This window comes from Taurulus bubalis (genome assembly GCF_910589615.1).
Source record: "Taurulus bubalis genome assembly, chromosome: 6".
Taxonomy (NCBI): Eukaryota; Metazoa; Chordata; class Actinopteri; order Perciformes; family Cottidae; genus Taurulus; species Taurulus bubalis.
In genome coordinates, this window is record NC_136594.1 from 3,629,157 (window position 1) to 3,655,261 (window position 26,105).

The 26,105-nt window shown below is 46.5% G+C and overlaps 2 protein-coding genes across 2 annotated transcripts; one reads left to right on the forward strand and one right to left on the reverse strand.

The window, feature by feature from the left end:
• Positions 1–2,611: 2,611 nt before the first annotated feature.
• zbtb45 (zinc finger and BTB domain containing 45) lies at positions 2,612–11,287 on the forward strand (the record flags this gene model as incomplete). Its single annotated transcript, XM_079219549.1, has 5 exons — positions 2,612–3,691; positions 4,098–4,229; positions 6,069–6,209; positions 7,630–7,903; positions 10,884–11,287. 5 exons carry the CDS (start codon positions 2,612–2,614, stop codon positions 11,285–11,287), a joined length of 2,031 nt encoding a protein of 676 aa, XP_079075675.1.
• A 7,231-nt stretch (positions 11,288–18,518) lies between these two features.
• dla (deltaA) lies at positions 18,519–23,693 on the reverse strand (the record flags this gene model as incomplete). Its single annotated transcript, XM_079219492.1, has 11 exons — positions 18,519–18,646; positions 18,744–18,852; positions 19,169–19,955; positions 20,069–20,285; positions 20,407–20,576; positions 21,163–21,293; positions 21,427–21,487; positions 22,369–22,626; positions 22,709–22,769; positions 23,168–23,470; positions 23,625–23,693. The coding sequence occupies 11 exons, from the start codon at positions 23,691–23,693 to the stop codon at positions 18,641–18,643; spliced, it is 2,172 nt and encodes a 723-aa protein (XP_079075618.1). The 3' UTR covers positions 18,519–18,640.
• Positions 23,694–26,105: the final 2,412 nt, after the last annotated feature.

Sequence of the window (26,105 nt, forward strand, 5' to 3'; positions counted from 1 at the left end):
AATTAAGCTTATTGGAGGTGTTTGTGTCTGGAACTTATCGTTTATAACAGGATGGACTACAGAGCCGACAACTATGTTTAAAAGGTGGTTTAGATGGAAAGATTTATTGGTAAAGCGAACAAATTCAAGCTAATTGTTTCTATTAAATGGTGTTTGTGCAAATGAACATATAGCCAATTTTATTTTATCTACGAATAAGCTCTACGGCCGCCTAATCTTTTCAATGGAGCCATTTAACAAAATGTAATTCAATTGCCATCAAGAAAACAGTTCGTCCACATGAGTAAAGTTATGTTTTCACAAGAGATGTGAAGAATTTCCAAAATCAAGATTCAATTTTTCAGCTTTAGGGCCAATGGTGCCTCATTATATAGAGCTGAGATTGTGCTGCAATTTTTGATGTAATTCACATGGATATATGATATCCAAGTGCCTTTAAGAGGGTTAAAGCAGAATTATTATCCCTCGTGACTCTGTCAGATGCAGGTGGATAAAAGATCCGAGAAATGTTTCTTCATTTCACAATTCTTTTGATATTGTTGCGCTAAAACGTCAGAACGATAAAAGAGCCCATCAGTGTTTTTTTTTAATGTCCATCAAGATGCACATTGCACATCTACTTGGACGCGGTCGACTTGATTCCCTGGTTCGCTCAGCATTCACTGTGCATGCCAGACACTCGTCTCTGCAGCGCTGCATTGCATTCACTTCCTGGTCCTTGAAGAGAAAGAAGTGCCAGCTGATCCTGGAAAGAGTTCACCAGACCTGCTGCCACGAGGCTGCAGCAGGAGAAGACCAACACTGCACACACACACTGCCTTAAAACACACGTTCACTCAAGCAAACACACACATATGTCAAAAATGAGTTTTTAATTATGGCTTAATATTCATCTTTACATTGTTGCTGCTGTACTTATCCAATACACTCACACCATTGCATTATTTCCCTCCTTTAAGCCGAGTGACACATTTTAAAATGAAATGTATACAAATTAAGAGTTTAAATTAAAAAAATAGACAGTGTTCGCGTGCGTCGTCCTTTTGTTAGTTTCCTGCAGTGCGTGCGTGGGCGTGTGCGTGCGCGTACAGGTGCGTTTGCATGCATTCACATCTGATGGCTGCACGTTAACGTGTGCAGGAATTTGCCCTACTTTTTTTAAAAATTTTGTTAAAGGGTGTGTATTAAAAGTGAGGGAGGCACAGCATGTGCATTTAACTCCACATCCCTTTTGTGTGTGCCCATCTCTGTACATACTGTGTGTGTGTGTGTGTGTGCGTGCGCGTATGCATGTGTGTGTGCGCGCGCGTGTGTGTTTGTTTCCAGCTCTCATCAGGTCGGGCTGCGCTGCACGGAGGGCTTCCTGCTGCATCCATCTGCTGCCTGCAACCAAGAGGAGAAGCCGAGCTGTCAGGTACGTGGTCCCGGTTACCCGACATGCGATGACACCGGCAGGCACCCGAGGGTGTCGTTAACGCGCTCGGTGCAGTGGGGGGGGTGCTGCCGGGGAGGGGAGGGGGTGTCTGCCCGTTAGCTGGCATGCTAACTTAACTAGTTGTTTTCTTGTGCAGGTTTTTTTTTTTTTTTTAAGCTAGCTTGTAATCGAGCTCGGTTAGCATCGTGCTAGGTAGGACTGGATACCCGCGTTTACGTCGCGCCACTTTCCATTCGACATTTATATCTTTTTTATTGGTAAGTCACTGGCGACGCCCCGTGCGCGGGTAGAAACGTGCACGTTCTAATTTCCGGCTAATGTCAACAAGCTAACGCGAGCGAAAGCTAAGCTAAGCTAAGCTAACGCGAGCTAACGTCACCAGTTTAACCCGCTTGTTGCCGAGTAACCGACCGTGTCGGCCGGCCGGGGACCCGCTCAGAGCAACCGACGGCGGCTCCGGTTCATTAACGTGAGTGTCTCCATTATTCGGCTTCGGTTACGTCACTGTCCGCGCGTCGGTTAACGGTTAAAAATTATCTTTTTTGGGGGGGGGGGGGGGGGTCGCGTTAAATACACAAAAATATAAAGTGACCCGAAGGTGTTTGGCACGTGTCATGTGTGTGTATGTGAACGTGCGCGCGCGTGTGTGTGTGTGTGTGTGTGTGTGATTATGCACGCCACTTAATTGATGATTCATTGGCGACGTCACCTTCAGCCACAGCTGACACAAATTAGTGAGCAACAAAAAAATGGTTTTTTTTTTATTGTTGAGCATTGGCGAGTTCTGCTGTTTTTAACCAAATAATAATGCTCAATTTTAATCGTCAAGCAAATAAAAGCAGCTCGTCTTAGTGTGTTTGAGGCTCCTGGAATCCGGCTGGCGGTTATTTAGTTTTGTGTTTCATTCGCAGACTGTCTGGTGTTGAATCCGTCTCGTTGTGGTTGGTTTCAACAGGATCCCTCTCAGGGCATTGAACGCAGCAGCGCCTCACACACTCAGCCTCGTCGGCCTCATGACTGCCTGAAGGGAGCCTTGGCCCCACCGTGGCCCATGCACTGTACCCGTTTCCCTCCCTGTCCTCCTTATCCCTCAAGCTGTCGCAAAACCCCAGACACCTCCCTCCTCTCCCCCACCCCCACTCCCACCCGGCGCCCAGCGACTCGCCGCCTCCCGCCATGGTGTCCGGCACCGAGACCGTGCACTACATCCACCTCCACAACTCCAGCCAGTCGGTGCTGGAGGCCCTGCGCACGCAGCGGCGCGAGGGCCTCTTCTGCGACGTGACGGTGCGGATACACGACGCGTCGCTGCGCGCCCACGCCTGCGTCCTGGCGGCCGGCAGCCCCTTCTTCCAGGACAAGCTGCTGCTGGGTCACTCGGAGATCTCCGTGCCGCCGCTGGTGCCGGCGGAAACCGTGAAGCAGCTGGTGGACTTCATGTACAGCGGCTCGCTGGTGGTGCTGCAGTCGCAGGCCCTCTGCATCCTCACCGCGGCCAGCATCCTGCAGATCAAGACGGTCATCGACGAGTGCACGCAGATCATCTCTCAGAGGAAGGCGGCGGCCACGGCGGCGGCCGCGGCAGCAGCGGCGGCGGCCGCGGCGGCTGCGGCGGCAGGAGGCGGGATGCTCGGAGGAGTTCTCCCAAAACAAGAAGAGCGTGGCGGGGGGAAAGGGAGAGAGAGCGGCGGCGGCGGCGGAAGCTGCTCCGTCGGGCCGAGCGGCGGCGGCGGCGGTTACGCGAACTTCCCCAACTTCATGGCTGAGTGCGGGGCGAGCAACATGGGAGGCGGCGGGCTCGGGGGTGCCAGCGTCGGCGACAGCGGCCCGATGGAGCAAGCCAACACGGTGAGCCTGATGGCGCTGGGCGACATGGGCCCCGGCTCCATGTGTGGCGGCGGCGGCGACGGCCTGGGCTCCGGGGCCGGCGGCATCCTCATGAAGCAGAGCTCCAGCTGCACTCAGGACGTCCGGTACAAGCTGCGGGACCTGCTGGCGCAGACGGCCAACGGGGCCGGCAGCACGGGGAGCATGTCGGCGGGCTGCAGCTCCGGCGTGGGCAGCGTGGACAGCATCGGCAGGGACGGCGACCTCCGCGGTGGCGGCGGCGCCGGCGCCGACCTCCCCGACGACCTGGTGGGGATGGAGCGCTACAGCGAGGAGGAGGACCTGGACGGGAGGGAGCGGGGGAGAGACGGAGACCGAGACAGGGGGGCGAGCCACAGCCGCAAGCAGAGGCAGCCGCTACGACTCCAGGTAAGCAGACGGGGAGGAGGAGGAGGGGAGGGGGGAGAGATCGGGGGGGAAGGGTTGCCATGGTAACAGCTTTCAGGCATGCAGAGCTGCAACGGTTTGCTTTTCCCTTTTTGCTGCTTCTCCCCCCCCCTCTTCTTCTTCTTCTCGCACTGCATTGGCGTATACACATCGCTGAGATGTTTCTGCACTTTGCACGATCGAAGAGAAGCTCTCGTCCCGAAACTTCAGCAGTGATCTCCATCGCTGATGGACTTCTGCACATTCACTGTAGGACCCTTCGGACTCGTTGGCACCTGGCGCTGTAGCCTGGGGAGGGGGGGTGGGGGGTCAATGTGGTTCTTTTGTGAACGGCACTCCTTTTACTGCTTTTAAATGTTACATTTGTTGTTCCTCTCTCTCTCTCTAGGTGCTGGGAGAAGGAGTGGTGGTGAAAGATGAAGGCGTTCAGGACCCAGATGGGTCCGTCTACACCTTGGAGGTCGGGAGACGGGACGGACAGCAGGAGGGCTCTCAGGAATCCATGGCGGGCTTTGGACAGGTGGGTTTTCAAACCGGGGGAGGTGAGCTTTATTTATCGACCCCGCCGCTTGCAGAAGGGACAACATTCAGAGCTTTAAAGGAACGGGAAAATGTTGCATTTTGCTTCAGAAGCAAACTTCCAAATTAACTTTATCTTGTAAAATGGATTCTCAAGTCCTGAAATAAGTCTGGGGGTGGGGGTGGTGGTGGGGGTAGGGGGGGCTGATGCCGCAGCCTGCTGTACCCTGCAGACTACACCAGCAACATCTGCCACAGTCACAAAAGTGCTGCAGTACGAGATCAAGACCGGAAATGGAATAGTCCGCTCTGGGAGGTTCAGACGCTGAACTCATCTTCTGTCTCTTTGCGCCTTTTATATATATTTGCATCATGTTTGCTCTTCAGCGTCAAAAACAATACATAATAATAATTAACGTGCCACCGGTTGTGGTACATTGATTTTCATTTTTTATTACAATTTTTTTTTTTTTTTTTTTGGCCTTTTTTACAAATATCTTCATAGTTTGAATCTTTTTGAATTTTATGTGCAGCTTTTTAGTGTTTAATGTGACCGTTGTAACGAGTAAACCTCCATTATTTGGAGATCGTTTCTAAAGCGCATATATAGTCGGTTAGGTTTTATTGTAAAATATAAAAAATAAAAAAGCGGTGCATCGGAAAAAAATAAATAAGGGAAACAAATATAACTTTTAGAGATTCCCGATCACGTTTTAGTTTTGTGATGCCAGCTGGTCTACAAGGATCCAGAGTATTTGTTTTAAAACCTCTTTAGTAGTTTTAGTGATGTATTATTAGTGTATAAAAACATGTGGACAGGTTGCAGAACTCCGCCTCCTCATCTATCCGTTAAAATCTACAAACGACTGTCGCTTGCAAGAAAAAGGAGGGAAATGTGTCGCAAACCGCAGCTTGCGTTTCGCAAACCGGGTAAAACGACGCAATTAATCACAAAGCGGAGTCCTGGGTGGGAATGTTGCAAATTCACATGCAGAATAATGGAGTTATAATAGTAATAACTTTATTTATATAGCACCTTTTAAAAAAAACAAAGTTGTAAGTGCGAGAGAAGAGAAGCAAGGTATAGTTATACATAACTTAAATACCAGTAAATAAAAAAGGACCATACCATAAAGGCAATGAATGAATCAAAATCAAACTAATAAAAAAAAAGAGCAAATGGAATTGAAAACAAACAAATGAACAAACAGGGAAACACAATAACTGCATGAATGGACATAAAAGGACGACGTCACTTAGAAGCCGAGGGTTCCTGTATCGTTGTGTTTTTATTTTATGGGGTTTTAATGCAGTCAATTAAACAAAAAAACAGGCATTCTTCTGTGTTTTCCCTTTATGAACTTCAAGAAGATACTCAAACCAAACTGCGTACGTTGCAGTACATGAGCTTTAAACTCCCGTCTGAGGGGAGCTCCTCCCTCCAACAGGACGTGTTCTCCACCGTATATACAGCCGTGCATCTAATCGCGCTGCTCCTGTGAGTGATGCGGCTCGACCGGTCGGTCTCGTCTTTCCAACGTATGCAATCCAAGATGGGCGGTTTGCAAAGACAACACACTCGCGTTGTGAATGCAAACCCTGAGGGGACGTGGTCTGTACATATGTGTGCATGAGGGGAGGCGCAGACACAGACGGCATCTCCACCCATGGAGCAGGTAAGCCTTCACGAGGACTACCGGAGGAAGCGGTTTACCACAGTAACGCAATCCTTGAGCTGAAGCCAAAGCGTGAGAAGCACAGAAACGTGTGTTGGCAGGTTTCTAATGCATGCTGGGATATTTGATCGTGTGTGTGTTGTGTGTGTTTTGTGTGTTTTCAGGATTTCTACGATGAGCAGGGGGTGTTTTCGGAGAGTTTCTGGCCGCAGAGCGAGCCTCCCCAGGCCATGGCGTTCAACCCCAGAGGGCGGGTCAACAAGCCTCTGACTCCGCCCCCGACCACGCAGTCCATCAACAACCAGGTGGGTGTGCTGCGGGTCTCGTGGCCGACGCCGCGGTTACACTCACGCCGCCATTGTGAAGCGTTTTCGCGAAGAGTTAAACCGAAATGTCGGTAAAAGAAAAACACAATAAGTCTTTTTTCGTTCCGCTAGCACCGCGTTAGACTGACTTCATAAAGCACCAATAAATGTGAAAACCAATCTTCAGGCCCACTGACTTTTTAATTGCTCTTTGTGGTCACTTTTTATTATTTTTTTGTTCATTATTTGTCTTTACAAAAACTTTATTGTTTAATTTGACCACATGCGTCTGTTGATTTCCTTTTTTTGTTAATAAAACAAAATGGGGGGAAGAATTGTTTCTAGAATAAGAAAATAAATTAATTCAATTGAAATTGATGTCAGATCATCATCCAGTATCTTGTGTTGTTGTGCCAGCAGAAAATAAGCAGTGATCGAATATGGAGAAAGAATAATATTCAAACTTTTCACAGTTAATAAAGAGTTCATAAGTTACATTATTTAGGAAACGGATCACAGAGGGAACAAAAAGGATCAAATCCCGACGTGATCCGGAATGTTTTTAATTAGCTTCCCAATTAAGATATAAAAAGTTGAAAGTAAATTGTCAGAATTTAAACAACATGAGGTGTTACTTTTTAAAATAATGTAAATCTCTTAATTTGAATAACAAACTGGAAGCACCTGACTGCTTTCACAAAACAAATAAAAAACCAACAACAATTCTGAAAGATATTCTATGGCGAAGAGCTACGTGACGATAAGACTAAAACCACTTTCAGGCAGATTTTTAAAAAAAGGTTCAAACTAATCGGAAAAAATCACAAACGATGAAAACAAGCGAGCTCGGCCGCTACAACGTTAGCGTAGCCGAGCGCCACTCAGAAAACAAGCGTTTTAAAAGTTGTTTGCTCGAAGTTTTTCGGAGAGAACAAACGAAACGTGAATTCCGACTTTTTACAAATCTGCATCATCGTGTGGTTTTTCTGGGCATTTTCTTTTTATCCGACGCAAATAACCAGAAATGATCCCGTGAACGCAGCATGAGGCTAAGAATCTGGTACGACCCGCATCACTCTGCAGCGGCTACGGTTCAATATATTGCGATTTATTAAAAAAGATATATTTGCAAATAAAGTTTTAAGGAAAAAATGAAAGTGTTTCAGCATCAGCGTATCTTTTAATGGCTTTTAAATATCTTGTTGTCTCTCTTGCCTGGTTTTTCCCTCCTTTTTTTTTTGTTGAAACTTTTGAAAATCTTGCTGCTCTAATAATATAATTTAAATACAAGGCAGTATACTGAACAACAAATGATATCCCAACCATTTAACCGTCATATCTGACTTAAATAGACGTACTTAAAGAGCGTTGGTTCAATATCACTTGTATTCGCCTGATATTCCCTGGTTTCCGCCCTCAGCTCCTCTTCCAGTACCCGGTGAGCCAGTCGCAGCCGGCTCCCTTCTATGTGGGCGGGCCCATGGGTGGGATCGACGGCATGGCGGGGTCCGAGCCGCCTCAGCAGGCTCCGCCTCCGGCGCCGATGACCCCGGCCCCGCCTCCCTCCGCCTCGTCCCTCTCCACAGGCCCCTCCCCTTCCTCCACGGGATCCGAGACCTCGTTCGACTGCACGCACTGTGGCAAATCTTTACGTTCCAGAAAGAACTACAGCAAGCACATGTTCATCCACTCCGGTGAGACGCCTCACACTCACATGTTTATTATTGTTTATTATTTACATGTTTATTATTGAGACGCAAAAGTGACAAACCTGCAGATAACTTTCACCACCTCGACAGCGCCGCCCCTTTTTATTTAAATGTTTTATACGACAAAAACTAAAGAAACTCTTCTTATTTTATTATGCTATAATTATATATAATATTTTTAATTTTATATAATAATTATATGTAAATATATTTAATTGTATATAATAATTATATTATATATGATGCATATTATATAATAATAATTATTAGTCATCTTCATAGATAATAAATAAATAATTATATATATATATTTTTCTTTTTCTTTTTCACCGTCCCAAAAATCATTTCAACTGCTCTGAAGTCTGTAAAACATGAAAAAAATATTAAAAATATTACTTTGTCATAGTAATTTGTAGTATTTTTATCATCATAAAATCACACAATTTAATCAAATCAAATATTATTATTTTTTTATTGATTTTAACTAATCTTGTCATTAGTAGTTTGTTTTAATAATGGATTATTAAAAAAGATAAGATTTAAATAATCCTTTATTAGTCCAGCAGTGGGGAAATTGCAGGATTACAGCAACAAGAGACACATAGTCTAATATAATTAAAAAAACAAGTAATATAAATAAACAGTAAAGAATCTACAATAGCAGTATTATTTATATATATATATATATATATATATATATATATATATATATATATATATATATATATATATATATATATATATATGACAGAATACAAATGTATTTATATTGCACCAGTTGAAGTAACGGGTCATAATTCGATAAATATATATTGATTTTGTTGTGAAAACAAAACTACGTTTTACTAGATTACATGTGAACACATCACAATAAAGTTATCAGCCTGAACGCATCGTATTGGAGATGAAACAATGTTTCACGGCCCTCACTCTTTGTCCCTCACTCTTTGTCCCTCACTCTTTGTCCTCACTCTTTGTCCTCACTCTTTGCCCTCACTCTTTGCCCTCACTCTTGTCCCTCACTCTTTGTCCTCACTCTTTGTCCTCACTCTTTGTCCTCACTCTTTGTCCTCACTCTTTGTCCTCACTCTTTGTCCTCACTCTTTGTCCTCACTCTTTGTCCCTCACTCTTTGTCCTCACTCTTTGCCCTCACTCTTTGTCCTCACTCTTTGTCCCTCACTCTTTGTCCTCACTCTTTGCCCTCACTCTTTGTCCCTCACTCTTTGTCCCTCACTCTTTGTCCCTCACTCTTTGTCCTCACTCTTTGCCCTCACTCTTTGTCCTCACTCTTTGTCCCTCACTCTTTGTCCTCACTCTTTGCCCTCACTCTTTGTCCCTCACTCTTTGTCCCTCACTCTTTGTCCCTCACTCTTTGTCCTCACTCTTTGCCCTCACTCTTTGTCCCTCACTCTTTGTCCCTCACTCTTTGTCCCTCACTCTTTGTCCTCACTCTTGTCCCTCACTCTTTGTCCCTCACTCTTTGTCCCTCACTCTTGTCCCTCACTCTTTGTCCTCACTCTTGTCCTCACTCTTTGTCCTCACTCTTTGTCCCTCACTCTTTGTCCTCACTCTTTGTCCCTCACTCTTTGTCCCTCACTCTTGTCCCTCACTCTTTGTCCTCACTCTTTGTCCTCACTCTTGTCCTCACTCTTTGTCCCTCACTCTTTGTCCCTCACTCTTTGTCCTCACTCTTTGTCCTCACTCTTTGTCCTCACTCTTTGTCCTCACTCTTTGTCCCTCACTCTTTGTCCCTCACTCTTGTCCCTCACTCTTTGTCCTCACTCTTTGTCCTCACTCTTTGTCCTCACTCTTTGTCCTCACTCTTTGTCCTCACTCTTTGTCCCTCACTCTTTGTCCTCACTCTTTGTCCTCACTCTTTGTCCTCACTCTTTGTCCTCACTCTTTGTCCTCACTCTTTGTCCTCACTCTTTGTCCCTCACTCTTTGTCCCTCACTCTTTGCCCTCACTCTTTGTCCCTCACTCTTTGTCCTCACTCTTGTCCCTCACTCTTTGTCCTCACTCTTTGTCCTCACTCTTTGTCCTCACTCTTTGTCCCTCACTCTTTGTCCCTCACTCTTTGTCCCTCACTCTTTGTCCCTCACTCTTTGTCCCTCACTCTTTGTCCCTCACTCTTTGTCCCTCACTCTTTGTCCCTCACTCTTTGTCCCTCACTCTTGTCCCTCACTCTTGTCCCTCACTCTTTGTCCTCACTCTTTGTCCTCACTCTTTGTCCTCACTCTTTGTCCCTCACTCTTTGTCCCTCACTCTTGTCCCTCACTCTTTGTCCTCACTCTTTGTCCTCACTCTTTGTCCTCACTCTTTGTCCTCACTCTTTGTCCTCACTCTTTGTCCCTCACTCTTTGTCCTCACTCTTTGTCCTCACTCTTTGTCCTCACTCTTTGTCCTCACTCTTTGTCCTCACTCTTTGTCCTCACTCTTTGTCCCTCACTCTTTGCCCTCACTCTTTGTCCCTCACTCTTTGTCCTCACTCTTGTCCCTCACTCTTTGTCCTCACTCTTTGTCCTCACTCTTTGTCCTCACTCTTTGTCCCTCACTCTTTGTCCCTCACTCTTTGTCCCTCACTCTTTGTCCCTCACTCTTTGTCCCTCACTCTTTGTCCCTCACTCTTTGTCCCTCACTCTTTGTCCCTCACTCTTGTCCCTCACTCTTGTCCCTCACTCTTTGTCCTCACTCTTTGTCCTCACTCTTTGTCCTCACTCTTTGTCCCTCACTCTTTGTCCCTCACTCTTGTCCCTCACTCTTTGTCCTCACTCTTTGTCCCTCACTCTTTGTCCCTCACTCTTTGTCCCTCACTCTTTGTCCCTCACTCTTTGCCCTCACTCTTTGTCCCTCACTCTTTGTCCCTCACTCTTTGTCCCTCACTCTTTGTCCCTCACTCTTTGTCCCTCACTCTTTGTCCCTCACTCTTTGTCCTCACTCTTGTCCTCACTCGTCCCCTCGCAGGTCAGAAACCTCACCAGTGCTCCATCTGCTGGCGCTCCTTCTCCCTGCGCGACTACCTCCTCAAACACATGGTGGTGCACACCGGCGTCCGGGCCTTCCAGTGCTCCATGTGCGGCAAGCGCTTCACCCAGAAGAGCTCGCTCAACGTGCACATGCGCACCCACCGCGCCGAGCGCACCTTCCAGTGCAACGTGTGCCAACGGGCCTTCACCCACCGCACCTTGCTGGAGCGCCACGCCCTGCAGCACGCCCACCTCGGCCCGCAGGGCCCGGGCCGCGGAGCCGACATGACCTCACCCAACAAGCACAGCCCTCCTCTGGGAGGGCCCTCAGGTATGGCTGGCGCGGCCGGCATGGTCGGCAGCTTGGCCAACATGCCCAGCCACGGGGCTTCCTCCACCTAGAGAAGGGGGGCGGGGTTAGTGAGCCCATCTTTTGGTTCTTAACCACACCTTTTTTTAAATCAGGGTTCCTACACAGTTTGAAAATCATGTTTATTTGAAAAGGAGTTTTTTGAAATTGCACAAAAAGCTTAAAAAACTGAAGAAAGCCATCTGAAGTAGTCGTGCTGTGGTTTCCTGTGTTGTGACGACTGATCGTCACACATCTTTCTTGAAAAGCCATCCATTGACGAGAGGACGTGTAGGAACCCTGTTTCAAAGACACCAGAGAGGTTAGGAACACTGAGCGGGTTGGGGGGAAATATAGAGATGCAAGTTCGGGAAAATGAGGGGAAGAAAGGGTTGTTTTGGGGTTTCACTTCACTCTCAATTCATTTAATTCAAGTTAACGTTTGGAGTTGGTTCAGCGTGAAATCGACCGTTAATGCGTTAAACGCCACGAGGTCGTCGACGCGCTGCTGTACTTTATTTTGTGGTTTTTCACACTACTTGATCACACACTACAAGATCCTTGTTGGATCTAGAATGATGTCTCCCAGCTACGCTTCAGCGTCGCCGTGAACGGAGCGTCCTGTTTTTCCATGAAAGACGCGCCGCAACAGGCAGGAAAACAGCTGATGAACCTCGGGGGAGCAAATTTAATCATCAAAATGGATGCAAGCCGACGTCAAGCGGAGAAGGAGAAAATGTTTTTAGAGTTACCGTCGTCCGTTCCTACCGGAAATAAGTATTAAATTAGTTTAAAAAAAAAACCTGCTTTTTGCTTGATTTTGATTGGCTGCCACGGCCAAATGTGACACTGACGAGCGGTGCGACCGGGCAGCAGCCGCCGCTTCTGACGAGTGAAGCTAATGCTGACGAGTCTCTCTACTGTCCACCATTTATACACGTCTTACCAATATATTCAATATATTTATCGTGGCTTTTCAAAATAATGTGCTGGAATCTGGATTGAAACATTGTGGCCTCATTATGTAACAAGTGACGGCTTGAAAGTATTAAAGAATACGATTTTCCAAAATCATGGCATAATTCAGTTAACACGGCGTGTTCAGCACCAATAGAGAACTTGAATATGGACCTTTTTTTTTTTTTTTTTTTTTTTTTAAATACCCGCTTTATTTTTGTAACTGTTTTCCCTTGAGCCTGCAGCCGAGTGCGTGTTCACCGCCATCGTAAAAATGTCTAATTCTCTTCAATGAGGAAAAAGAGAAATTGCTTCCCCAGCCAGTTTAAAACGCACATTAAGAGCCTCGTTGCTGTAAAAAAAAAAAAAAAAAAACTTATTTTCTTTGATTATATTAAAGAAAATTCCTGAATTAGCTGAATTGAGAGTGAGTGGATTCCAACGCGTTTCATGAGCAAAGAAGGTTGTCGATGAAGGAGAGTAGTCGGAGCAGAGTGAGACTACGGCAGGGAGGGAGGAGGAAGAGGAGGAGGAAGAGGAGGAGGAGGCGTGATGCACAGCAGTGTGAATGAAATTCACCATCATCCATCAGACAGCTTTGTAACATTTTCCACAGGCGCCACCGGTCGGCCCCAGGATCATATACCTCGAACCAGGACGAGCCTCCCGGCGGCTCGGAGGGACACTATTTTCTCTTTTTGAAATGTTTGGGAAACGTTTCAGCATGTTTTACACACACACACCTACACCTACACACCTACACACCTACACACACACACACACACACACACACACACACACACACACACACACACACACACACACACACACACACACACACACACACACACACACACACACACACACACACCTACAATTACCTCGGTGGTCCAAAGACAGGCATTATGCTTCACATCTTTTAAGCTACATCAAAACGAAGAAACAGTGACAACTAAAGCTACGATAGATCCGTTTACTTTTTTCAAAAACTTTTAACGAAAGTACTTCTATGTAAAAAAAAAAAGAAGAAAAAAAAAAATATTCCTGTACATCGCTATGACGCTGAGTTTTGTTATTTGTTGCTCATGTGATTCTTTGATGCAGAATTAAGGCAGAACATTTAAAAAATGAAAAACGAGGAAGAAGAAGAAGAAAAAAAAACCTTTTAAAGTGAAAGAGCCATTCAGAGGAAAGTTGAATAACGATGACAAATCAATGATTTTTATCAGGATTTTTATTGAGTGTTTGGTTGTGTTTGTCTTTCAGGGCTCTGGTTAATAATAAATGGGAAGTGTTTGTTGCTTAAAAATACAAAATACAAAAAATAAAAGCTTTTCTTGCAGCACTAATATTAAAAATAAAAAATAAAAAAAGGAAAGAAACGTTTTAGTAAAACTAAATTAATCATGAAAATGTACAATCACCCCTACAAGTTTTGACAAAGTCAAACTCGTGATAATGTTAATTATCACTTTAATATTTATTCCAATTTGATCTCTATGCACAATTAAGTTTGCACATCATATTACTTAGATCTAGATGTTGTCCCCTAAAGTATTTGGCCTAAGATTGTTTTTATTATTTTATTACCCCTTTTTCTTTGTTCTTTCTTACCTAAAAGGTGATCTTAAAAAGACCTTATGTTTCCCTGCTTTTTGCTAATTTTCCTTAATGTTTGTAAGTCGAGGCATTGTATGATATTCAGTAGTTAAGAGCCTTCTAATTCACACGATTTGACCAAAACATCTCTTTGATCGATGCGTATTTTCATTCAAAAGAGTGAATCCTGCATTCAAATCATTTTTGTCAGGATTTCACGACAATAAATAATGAAAAAAAAACACCTAAATATTGACATTTAAATGTGGAGAGAAAATAAAACTGCTTATTTACACGGAGCAGGCCTGGCAGCGTGCGTTCAATGGCCTCAGAGTTGTTGTTTTGTTGTTTAAGTTTTAGTCATTTCTTCACGCCAGCGTCGTGGAGGAAAATGGATTAAAAGCAAAAGAGTTCAAGAGAAGCTGGACTGAAACTCCTCCCAACTCACTGTTGGTTACAAAGCTATACGTAAAAAATGTTAAAGCCAAACCTTTGGTGCTTTTTGTTTTCCGAAATATTTACCTCAGTCGCCGACGCCATGCTGTGGTCTGGGTTTGGTAAATAAGCAGCGTGGAGCTGTTTCAGAGGAGCGATCCATCCTCAGCAGTGGACCCTTGTACAGTACTGTCATGTGTGTGCTGTGAAGCCACGTCAGCGCATTGTAACGTACTGTGTTATGCCTTTTCTTTTTGTTTGGTTTTAATGGGAGGGAGGTTGATAATTGTTTTTCTACATTATATTTCTTTTAACAGAGGTTAAATATGTCAAAAGAAGAAGAAACAGTCATTTTATAATAAATACAAAAATCACCTGTCATCGTAAAACCACATCTTTTATGTATAAAAAAGACTAAAAGGCATGATTTTAACTTTTTTCTGAGAACTTAGATGTCGTGCTCGATGAATTAATTGAATTTTAAAAATGAGTGATTTCAAAGATTTCTTTCTCCAAATAAAAAGTTCTATGGCTCCAAGCCAAGCTGTGTGTAAGTGTGTGTGTACTTGTGCTTCTATCTTTGTGAGAACAATTACAATGTTTGGGAAAGTGTCATCACTTTGGGAGTTTTACGGTTCAGGTGAGAAATTGGTTCAAGGGTCCTCACAAGTATAGGAGAAAAGGCTTGTGTGGATATCAAACATGGACTAAATAGTCATTGAACTTCAAATCATCAGCTGTCACAAACAGCAAGTTTCCACCTAAAGTTTGACCATATTCTTCATTTATTTATTAGTTGATCAGATTTTAAGTCAGGATTTAAGTCAAAATGTTAATTATTTTAAACTTAAGGTTGTGTGTGTGTGTGTGTTTGTGTGAAGAATTAGTGGAAGAAAAATGTAGATTTGTTTACGTTTTTAAACTAGCTGTAAAGATTATTTAATACAAGTAAAAGTCTGGCGTTGAAAAGTTCTGATGTATTATCAGAGAAAATGTGCGCACCGTTAGCATCAGACTGCCGTTAGCATCAGACTGCCGTTAGCATCAGACTGGCCCCGTAGAAGTAAAACAGGAAGTGGAACGGACATCAAACTGTTTCCCGTGGTCATTTGACTCGTACCAAAGAAAATGCAGTTTGCCGTGGTTAACCACGTCAGCTCGGCATAAAAAGACTCCGGAGACCGATAGCTGGATAGTTAGCTCGGTCACGTGCCGGCTCATTTACTGTCACTAGTGTAGCGTTAAAACATGGCGGAAGAAGCTAGCTAGCTATCTAGCCTGCTCTCTGCTAGTTAGCAACCTAGCTAGCTAGCCATCTGTCTGCTAGTTAGTGACCTAGCTAGCTATCCAGCTGTCTGCTAGTTAGCAACCTAGCTAGCTAGCCAGCTGTCTGCTAGTTAGCTAGCTAGCTTGTATATTCTACACTCGTTTCAGCAAAGTCGTCTTTTGAATGTTTTTTGTTTTTTTATCACACTTTCATAAGAGTTGGTTTTAGTCGTATAACTGTCGGTGAAGTTGAGTTAAGAGTACAACATTTGCCCCGGGCGGATAGTAAAGTAGAAGTATAAAGTATCATGAAAAGTACCCGAGGAAAGTGTGATACTTTTTAATATCTAGTTCATTATTATTTTTAATTGAACACAAACTGTTGTGTACCAGCGTGTGTGTTTAAACTCTATTATGTACAATTAAATCAAGTAATTAATTTGTCATTCAACTGAAACTTAATTATCAAGTCACTTTCTAGCTTCTTAAAATATGAATATATGTTGGGTTTTTTCTTTCCCTAATATGTAATATTGAAGTGAATCTGCAAGCAAATTAATTCAGTCCACAGACATCGTAATGGACACTTCATTGAAAACTTTTTTTTTTGTTGCAGCTTTTGTCAACACCTTGTTGTTTTGGCCATTGTACCAAAACAATTTCAAACTATATTTTTTATAAAACATTAAAACTCACTGTTTTCATGTGACGTTTCCAAGGGGGTTTTGGCCCCAAACGGTGACAAACATCCTTTTTCATTTTCTCAAATGGTTGCTTGCCGGCGCTTTCCAGTGTTTTTACTGTCGTCCCTTTGTCTGTATTCATCACTCGGCACTAAAGTCCTCTTCAGTGATCCCTCTCACCTCTTCCATCCCTCAAAAGTCCCAACAAATCTCTGGTGAAGACTCCGTGAAAGCCGTCTTTTCCTGAAGCAGCTCGGGCCTTTGAAGGTCTCGCTGGTTCGAGGCTGAACTCTGGCCAGAAGGCATCTGTTACTCAACAACATCTGTTCCTGTTACTCTCTTTTCTCCCAGCATGCCGAGGGACACGCCGGCTCTCCCAAGGGTGGCCTTTTGTGTGCCCCATTGTCAATTCCATCATTGTCTGCCAAAGTCTGTTCCCATAATGCCGCGGGGTTATAAACCCCTTCAGTGGCCAGCTCCACCGGGCGGATGATTTACAGTTATTTCTGTCCAAATACAATCGCAGTCTTTGTGAGCGCAATTAAGAGCGAGAACTGAGGGGGATTTAAAGAGGTAGTCGGGAAGAAAAATGGCGATTTTGAAAGTTTGTTTTTTCCCCCCTTCCGACCCTCTGTTCAGAAGTGAGGGACTTTACCGCAGTGAGAACGCTTCAGGACGTCGTGAGGTTTGGTGTCCATTCTGACCAATGGATCTCCATGACTTTAAACCAAATTTCAATGACTTTTAATTTGGTGAAAAGTCATGAAATCCATTGGTCCATTGGTCATGACTTTTCCATGACTTTAAACCAAATTTCCATGACCAAACATTTAGTGAAATCTGGGTGTAAACAGTAAAAAGTGAGTAAATGTAGTATTTAAACTAACAAAGAGAATACAAAGCATCCAGTAAACCTTAAATGACACAAATGAATGAGACAGTAGTTTGATTAAAAGACAACACATTTACATGACTTTTACTAAACTTTTGGGATTTGATTTTTTTTCAAGGACTTTTCCAGGCCTGGAAATAACCATTTTAAAATTCCATGACTTGTCCAGGTTTTCCATGACCGTAAGAACCCGGCAGAGCCGTGAATTACCGGACTTGTTCTTTAGGGGGAGAAACACGAGTGGTAAATCTAGCAGAGGGACATTGTTGTTGTTTTTTTGTTGTTTTTTATGAATAGGCCCCCTTTCCCGTCTCCAGGGAGACACTCAACTTCTGGCAGTGGGCAAAAGTGTCGGCACAGAAAAGCCCACTGTGGGGTCGCCAGGGGAAGACAACAGATGTTGCTGATTAACTTTGCTCACAGGCAAAGGAAGAAGTGTGTTTTTCAGAGTGCTTTGCAGATGGACGAAACAAAAAAAAAGGTTTGGACGCAATTTAAAATTTCACATTTAGCAATATTTATTTGGAAAAATAGTCTTGGCTAATTCCTTCATTCAAAAACGGCAAAGGAGACGGCAACATAACACTTTGTACAGTACAATCCCTCTTAAATAACATTTTTTTCTTAAAAAACAAGTCCCATTGACCTGAAGTGCCTTTGCAAATATCTTCTTTTTTTTTTTTAAGAAAACAAAAATAAACTTAAATAATCGTTAACAAACATCACAAACATACAATACAAAATAAAAATAACACAAAATAATTAAATTAACTTAAATTAAATCATAATTTTAAACTTTTTTCTCGTTTTTCTTTTTTTTCATTTAATTATTTTACAAAAGGACAATCTGTATTTTTAAAAAAAAGCAACATTTAAAAAAAAATTCATTTCATTAAGACAAAAGTTTTGTCATGTCCCCCAAAAAATGGAAAAGTAAAAAAAAAAAAAAAAAAGAACAATACTATGTCATAAATGGTTTGGAGGGCTCAGGGGGGCGGGGGGAAGAAAACGCACTTGAGTTTACACAGTGATCAAGTATACATACGGTCCTCACAGTGCACGATGGGTGCACAGCCCACGTGCACAGCCTCGTGAAGAACAGGCCAGTATGGCCAAACATCCACCGTTTGATGCAGTTCCTGCGCTCAGCAACGGCGTGTGGGTTAGAGAAAAGGCCTGGGTGCAAATGTTGCAAAAGACGGGAAAAAACGGAAAAGAAACGTAGCGCTAAAGACAGTGTATTTATGTATTCATTTGTATTTACCCCTGCGCCCCTCTAAAAAAGAAAAAAGGCAGAACAGAAAGCTAAGTGGCCGTTTACTTTCAACCTGTAACTTCCTTTTTATTTCATTTTATTTATCTTAACACCGCCAGTTCTTATCCCACAGGCCGCCGCTGCCTGCGCTTATTTTCCAGTAGAGAACCAGCTCACTCTGAATATCAGTTAAACGTCTCAGTATCAGCAGCAGTCTCAAGGCGGGACACCTCCCCCTAGGGTTAGAGCAGCATCTGAAGGAGTATAAAAACTCTCCCATAGAGCAAAAATGAGCAACGGGCAGCCCATTGGTGGCTCGTTACACCTGCAGAGACACGCGGAGAAGGAAAAGGTTCAGTTTTTGACTAAATAACCACAGACGGAAAAGTAAAAATGTGCAACGAAAAAAACAAGAAACTCACCTCAGTTGCAATTATACATTCGTCCTTTTCCTCCGACATCACAAACACAGATTTGTACTTGGTGTCCGCACATGCAGACATTTCTGGGGCTTTCTTTTCTGATGCATCGCTTCAGGAGAAAGAAGAAAAAAACGCCGTTAGGTTTTGAAAAGTATTCTTGAAACTACTTCTTCTTCTTAAAGACAGTCCCGCATTCCTTTCCCCTTCAAAATCATTTTAAAATCCATTCACTCCTGAACATTATGTAGTAATAAAACATACAGTGACCTTCTTATGCATACAATTACACATCCTTATTGATTATCATATCCCTCTTATGCATTGTAATGTACACATTCAACATTTCTTTATTATACATGGGCAAGTCCAATTTTGCTCTACGGTGTCACCGCGCCGCCGTTCATTCCGAGAGAGCAGATATTTACCATTTTAAACGTTTGCTGCGTTTCTCCTCGAACTCGAAGGAGTCCGTGGATTGGTGGCACTTGTCCTCGCTGGCCGCCTCCAGCAGCAGGGCCTCTTTGGCCACCTGCTCGTAGTTGACCTCGTGTACGAGGTTGTAGTCTGCCGGCGGATGCCGGGTCTTGTAGCTGCTCCTCCCCGGCGGAGATATCTCGTCGGGGTCGCCGCCGCAGAAGTCCATTTTCTTGTTGATGTTTTTGACGCCCGGTGTCGGCAACACGCTGACCGCCAAGTCCCTGTCGCCGCGGTGGCAGTTATTAGTCAGGTTGTTTATTGTCTCTCCGTCGCCGGCGGCTTCCGGCGGACCGCCGCGCTGCACTTTCGATCGGAAAAATCCAACGAGCACGGCGCACCCCGCCAGCAGCAGCAGCACCAGCGCCACGCCGGACCCCACCGCCATCCAGGGCACCTCTGACCCGCGGATGGCGGCGTGCTCCGGCAGCAGGAACTGGCAGTTCCTGCCGCCGTAGCCGGGGACGCACGCGCAGACGTAGCGGCTGTTCCTCTCGTGGCAGGTGGCGCCGTTGTGGCACGGGTTGTGTTCGCAGCGGCTGATGGGCGAGCTGCAGTTGCGGCCGGTGTAGCCCGGCGGACAGCTGCAGGCGTAGCCGTCGGGGCCCTCCTGGCACGTGGCGCCGTTTTGGCACGGGTACATGGAGCACTCGTCCCCGGTGTGGTCGCAGTTCATGCCGGTGAAACCGTCCGGACACTGACACAGGTACGAGTTGACGAGATCCACGCAGCGGGCGCCTGAAAGACACGGGAGGCGGAGGGGGTGTTGAACGCTCGGTTTTCCGAAGCGATTGGCGAACATCGCGCCGTTTAAAAAGATTCGGACAAATGCGCGACCCGGCCGGTCTTACCGTTGGAGCAGGGCCCCGAGGAGCAGTGGTCGATCTTCTTCTCGCAGTTGAACCCCGCGTACCCGGTGGGGCACTGGCAGAAGTAGCCGCCGTCGGGGTTGTCGGCGCAGCGGCCGCCGTTGGAGCACGGCCCGTCGGCGCACGTCATGGCGCTCAGCTCGCAGTTTTTGCCGTAGAAACCGTGCGGGCACGTGCACGAGTACGTGTTCTCCAAATCCTGCGCGGGCGACAAATAGAACGAGCTTGACATCCGGATCTCGCGGTTGGCTTTTTTTTTTAAACACTTTTCTCGTTTCAAAATTCACCGAAGAAGACCAGACTTTAGTAAAATCACTTACGGCGCAGCTGCCCCCGTTGCGGCACGGGTTCCCGGCGCATTCGTTGACCTGCAGCTCACAGCTGGCCCCGGTGAAGCCGGGCCGGCAGGTGCAGGTGTAGCTGCCCTGGCCGGTGTTGCTGCACGTGGCTCCGTTAATGCAGGGCTTGTGGTGAGTGCAGTAGTTGAGGTCTAAAGAGAGAGAGAGAGAGAGATGTGGGTGAGACACGGCACACAACAACAACAACAACAGAAGAAGAAGAGGAATGTATTTTCGTCCTCTGGCACACTTGACTCTTCCTTTTCTCTCGTCTGTTTTTGTTTCCTCCCCTCTCTGTTCTCGCCGCTCATCTGGAGACAACTGTTGTTATTGTTGTTGTTCCTTTACAACGCCGTTGCTATGGTGACGCCTCGTCTCGTTCCTCTCCCGTCGCTTTTGTCTGTTTGCAGACTTTTTTTAAACGGTGAACGATCTCTTTCATCAAAGCTCTCCGTCCCCTGACCCTCTCCTCCAGGATCACGGCCAGAGGAAAATGAGGCAAAATATGTTTGAAAAGTGTTTTTTTTAATGATTTTTGTCATTTAAATTCCTCCAAATGTGGTTTAGTGGCTGTTTCACGTTGACATAAAGTCACTAAAGTGGACTAAAGCTGTCGTAAGAAGAGTTTTATTAAGACTCTGCACTTTGTTCATCCTAACTTTAAACCCAGACGTCCCTCCACCATCACTGCTTTCTCCTTTCCTTTCCTTTCCTCATCACTGGTCCCTCTCTCCTCACCTTGGTTGCAGAAGAGCCCCCCCCAGCCCTCCTGACAGTTGCACTGCCAGGGCTGCTGGCAGGTCCCGTGCAGGCAGCCCGGGTAGCGGATGCACTCGTCGCAGTAGCGGCCTTTGAATCCCACTCTGCACCTGTTGTTGTCCAATTAGGAAGAAAGGGAAGAGGGGAAGAGGCGGAGGGAAAAAACACACCGGTCAGTCCACTCACGTTACCTCCACCCACCCAAACCCACCCAAACCCACTGAATTAATGATGGAAACTTACTTGCACTCTCCAGGTTTTTCGCAGAAGCCGTGTTCGTCGTCGCAGCCGGGCAAGCAGATCGCTGCAGAGGAGAGAGAGACTTTTATTAAGATGCCAAACACGGATTCTCTGTTTTCTGCCGCTGAAGATGTCAAGGCGCATCGCGGGGGGGGGCCGAGCGAGGGAGGGGGAGGGGCTCCTGAACCCTTTTTGCCATTACCTTAAAACTCTCCTCATCACCGCGGAAGAATGTTTGTGCTTAAACACAGTGCTGAGACAAAGGAGGGAGTGTGTGAAAGTGTGACACACACACACACTCACTCACTAACCCACCCCACCACCCTCTCTCTTTTTTTTTTTTTTCTTTCCTTCTTCTTCGCTGCGGGTCAAAACTCTTTTATTCATTCTATGCACACACACACACACACACACACACACACACACACACACACACACACACACACACACACTCCCCTTAATGTCTCGGATTGGGGCAGATAAGAGTGGACAGCTGGCGAGTGTGTTGCCAGTGCGCGACAGCTGCTCCATTGTCTCCTCTCTGCCGGCAGCTGCCCACTTCAAACAATACCTCCCCCGCCTCGGCCAATCAGCGCCGGGGGCCACTGCCGGAGCAGCCAATCGGAAGGGAGCATGTAAATTTATGGCACGCGTGAGATTATTCCCCAAAAAACTTTCCTTAGAATAAATCAAGTTGTTGTGTGTGTGTGTGTGCGAGTGTGTGTGTGCGTGTGTGTGTGTGTGTGAGAGTGGGTGTGTGGGTGTGTGTGTGTGTGTGTGTGAGGGGGAGGAGGAGGTGCGCGCGGTGTTTACGCACAAGTTGCCTTCTAACGGCAACTTTTTTTGTTTCAATACATTTTCTACACCAACAACAAACAATTATGGCAACTTTGTTGTGTCTTTAAAAACAAAAAAAAAACATTTAGATTCTGTTCCGCTACTCACGTTCCGTGCAGTACTGCCCCTTCCAGCCGGCGTCGCACACGATCTCCCCGCGCTCCCCGCAGTTGAAGTGGCCGAAGGCGTCGTCCCGCGGCCGGCAGAACACCGAGCAGCCGTCCCCGTAGTAGTGCTCGTCGCACACGAAGCGGTACGCGTACTTGAGCTCCGTGCTGCCGCCCGTGTGCAGGTCCTGGGACCACTCGTCCCCGACCGTCAGGTGCCGCTGCGTGGTCATGGTGCTCACGACGCGGTCCGGGTTCTCTGGAGGGGGGGGGAGGCGGGCGGTGAGATGGGGGGAGGATGAAATATTGGGGAAAGTGTGTGTGCGTGTGTGTGTCCGTACCTGTGGAGAGGTCGTCTTTGGAGTCGGTGTGTAAGGCCTCGATGATGAGCGAGAAGGTCCCCTGGGAAGACAAATGGCTTCAGTGAGACAGGTGGCCGGCGGAGAGAGATGTGGCCGATAACACCCACAATGCACACCGCCCAGTCGGGTCCGGTGACACAAAAAAATCCCCTCAACAACAACACACACACACACACACACACACACACACACACACACACACACACACACACACACACACACACACACACACACACACACACACACACACACACACACACACACAGAAAAAGTCTCCGCGCAATCCGCCTCTGACGTTTTGCGGTCAGAAATCGTTTCTTTTACGCACGGGTCCAGCCTCCTCCCCCACTGACCCCCACCCTCCTCCAATACAAAAAAAAATGGCGCGATTTCTCCTGGTGATGGGGGAAAAAAGGGGAAGAAGCGGGCTGCACCTACCGGCCACGTGAAGCCGAAGTTAATCCTGATGGGGTTGCTGAACGAGCTCTCCGGGATGGCGTCCGGCACCTGGAACGAGTTGGAGCCGAGCACGGGCGTCACGGCGCCGCCGTAGGTGCACGGCGGCTCCGGCGACGCGTTGGGCTGGTAGTGCTTCAGGCAGATCCGGAAGAAGGTCTTGCACTCGCACTGCTGCTGGAAGGACGACGTCAGACCTCCTTTGCAGCAGTTCCGGTTGCCCTGCACGCCCTTCTTGTTGAGGAACTCCTGCAACTTCAGCTCGAAAACTCCAGAACAAAACCCCTACGGAAAGGGAAAAGCAGCGCGTTACCTCACAGCTTCAGCCTCAGAGGAGCGCGCGGCCGTGTGTGTGGTGGAGGAGGAGGAGGAGAAAGAAGAGGAGGAGGAGGAGGGTGGGCTCATTGTTTGGGAAGAAGGAGAGAAATCGGGTCCTTACCTGGCACAGCAGCATGGACATGACGCTCAGAGTCAGCAGGAGCGCGCGCCCCATGTTAAATAAATACATAATAAATAATAATAAATAAATAGAGTAGAAAGTCTCTGGGCTCGGCTGGTCCTCAGGGTGCCTCCTCCTCCTCTTCAGTCCCTCTGAGGAAGATGCATGAGCACGTTTCTGTCGCCTCGCAGGGGTTGTTTGTTTGTTTTTCTTCTTCTTTTTCTTTTTTTTCTTCTTCTTCTTCTTCTCCTCTCTTCTCTGGTCAACTGCTCTCATTCATGTCCCGTGGAGCAACAACGGAGAAAGAAAAAAAAAGAGGATAAATCCCAAAACCTTGAGGAAAAAGAGAAATATCAAATAAAGTCACATGAACAAGGCTGTGTGAACTAGAAGAAGAAAAGGAGAAGAAGAAGAAAAAAAAAGTCCTCCAGTTCCGTTTCAAAGCGTTAATCCAGTGCGTGAAGAGAGAATACCACAAAAAAAGAAGAAAAAAGATGGTTCCTTATTTTTGTTTTCGTTTGTTGGGAAAGTGACAACTTTTAGGAAGTAGCTTCTCTTTTTGTTTCTTCTGTGCGCGTGTGTGGAGGTCTGACCCGGGACAGGTTGGTCACTGGTCCGGCATGCTCCCTCTCTCCTCATGTGCGTCTGTCTCTGGCCGAGGCCGCCGGCAGCCTGTTATATACGGCCTGACACATGCTATGGTAATAACATGCAAATACACCCCCCCCCCCCCCCCCCCCCCCTTCCTCCTCCTCCTCCTCCTCCCCGACTTCACCTCCCAATCTGGCCCCTGCGCTCCACAATGGGATCCAGTGCCCCCCTTATGTCCCCCAGCAGCAGGGCGGCGCACACACGCTCCTGTATCTGCGTGGAAGTATTTACACCAAATATGAAGTGAATCATGAGAGAGAGAGAGAGAGAGAGAGAGAGAGAGAGAGAGAGAGAGAGAGAGAGAGAGAGAGAGACTGTCAGATAACCTGTTGAGGAAGAACAGGAAGGTTCCCTCTCTCTCTCAGGTCTCAGCATCCTCCGGGATGTGAGCACGAGGAGCTGACTTCTTCATCACTGTGTGTGTGTGTGTGTGTGTGTGTGTGTGTGTGTGTGTGTGTGTGTGTGTGTGTGTGTGTGTGTGTGTGTGGCAGTTTCCTTCCAATGAAACGCTCAAAATACTGTAAAGAGTTCTGAACAATGATTTCCTTCTGACTGGGTGCGCGCGTGTATTGTGTGTGCGCGCGCGCGCGTGTGTGTGTGTGTGTGTTGAATTGGTTTCCTCCAGCTGTTGCCTCACTGGAAACTTCTTTGTCTTTTTTTTGCGTCATAAGATGTTTTGGGGGGGAAATGGCACCAAAAAAGCTCCAAGTTGATTCAAAAGTTCTAAAAAGAAAGAGAGAATATAAAAAAATAGTTTCTTGGTCTAAACCAGGACTCAGTTAATTGTTTACACCCTCCTCCTCCTCCTCCTCTTCCTCCTTTCCTTCTCTGCATTTGGGTGTTTCTGCTCGTGGAGAATCTGAGTCTTTGAGTCCCTGAACACAACATTCCTTGGCAGCGGCGCGTGAGGGGCTGTTGTTTCTGCTTTCCTCCTCTTCTCCGGGACGAGAGAAAGAAGAGGAAAAGAAAGAAGGAAAACGCGTGTGTCTATGTGTGTGTGTGTGTGTGCGTGTGCGTGTGTGCGTGTGTGTGTGCAAGGGGGCGCGCGCACCGGAGTCGATCGCGTGGCCAACATGAGGGTAACTTTTGTTAGTGTGTGTGTGTGTGTGTGTGGTGTGTGTGTGTGTGTGTGTGTGTGGGGTGTGTGTGTGTGTGTGGAGGAATAAGTTCTCCCCCCTCCTCAGCTGTATGCTAATTCGGCCAGCACCTGCTCTCCCCTCAATAACAGCGGGCGCGCGCCTCCCTGAGCTGAGCGCGCGCCCACACGTCCCACACACAATACCCTTCCCTACACACACACGCACACACGCACACACACACACACACACACACACACACACACACACACACACACACACACACACTTTTCACTTCAAACACACAAACATAACAGGACAAATATCGCATTTATTTGATTTTGTCTCCTTTAAATATTGAAGCACGAGGGACAAAACAAACACGTGGTGTCTCTGTGAAAAAGTAGCGTGTGTGCACGTGCGCGTGCGGGTGAGTAAGGAGCAGGGTGGGGGGGGGTCTTAATTAGGTCGTTCATTAGAAGTGTGATTTGTTTTCTTCTTCTGTACTGCTTTTTGACGGGAGGCTGCGCGCGCGCATTGCGTCACCGGGTTCAGATGTGCGCGTCACGGAGCCTCTCCGGTTCCCCGTACCTGCTGCTGCTGAGACGCGGTTGTCATGGGAGACGCCCCCCCCCCCCCCCCCCCCCCAACACACACACACCAACACAAAGTGACACGCTTTCCCTTTCTCACCCAAATCACCTTCACTTCTGACGTCACACAGCATGATGTTAGTTACTTATTAGCTCTCATC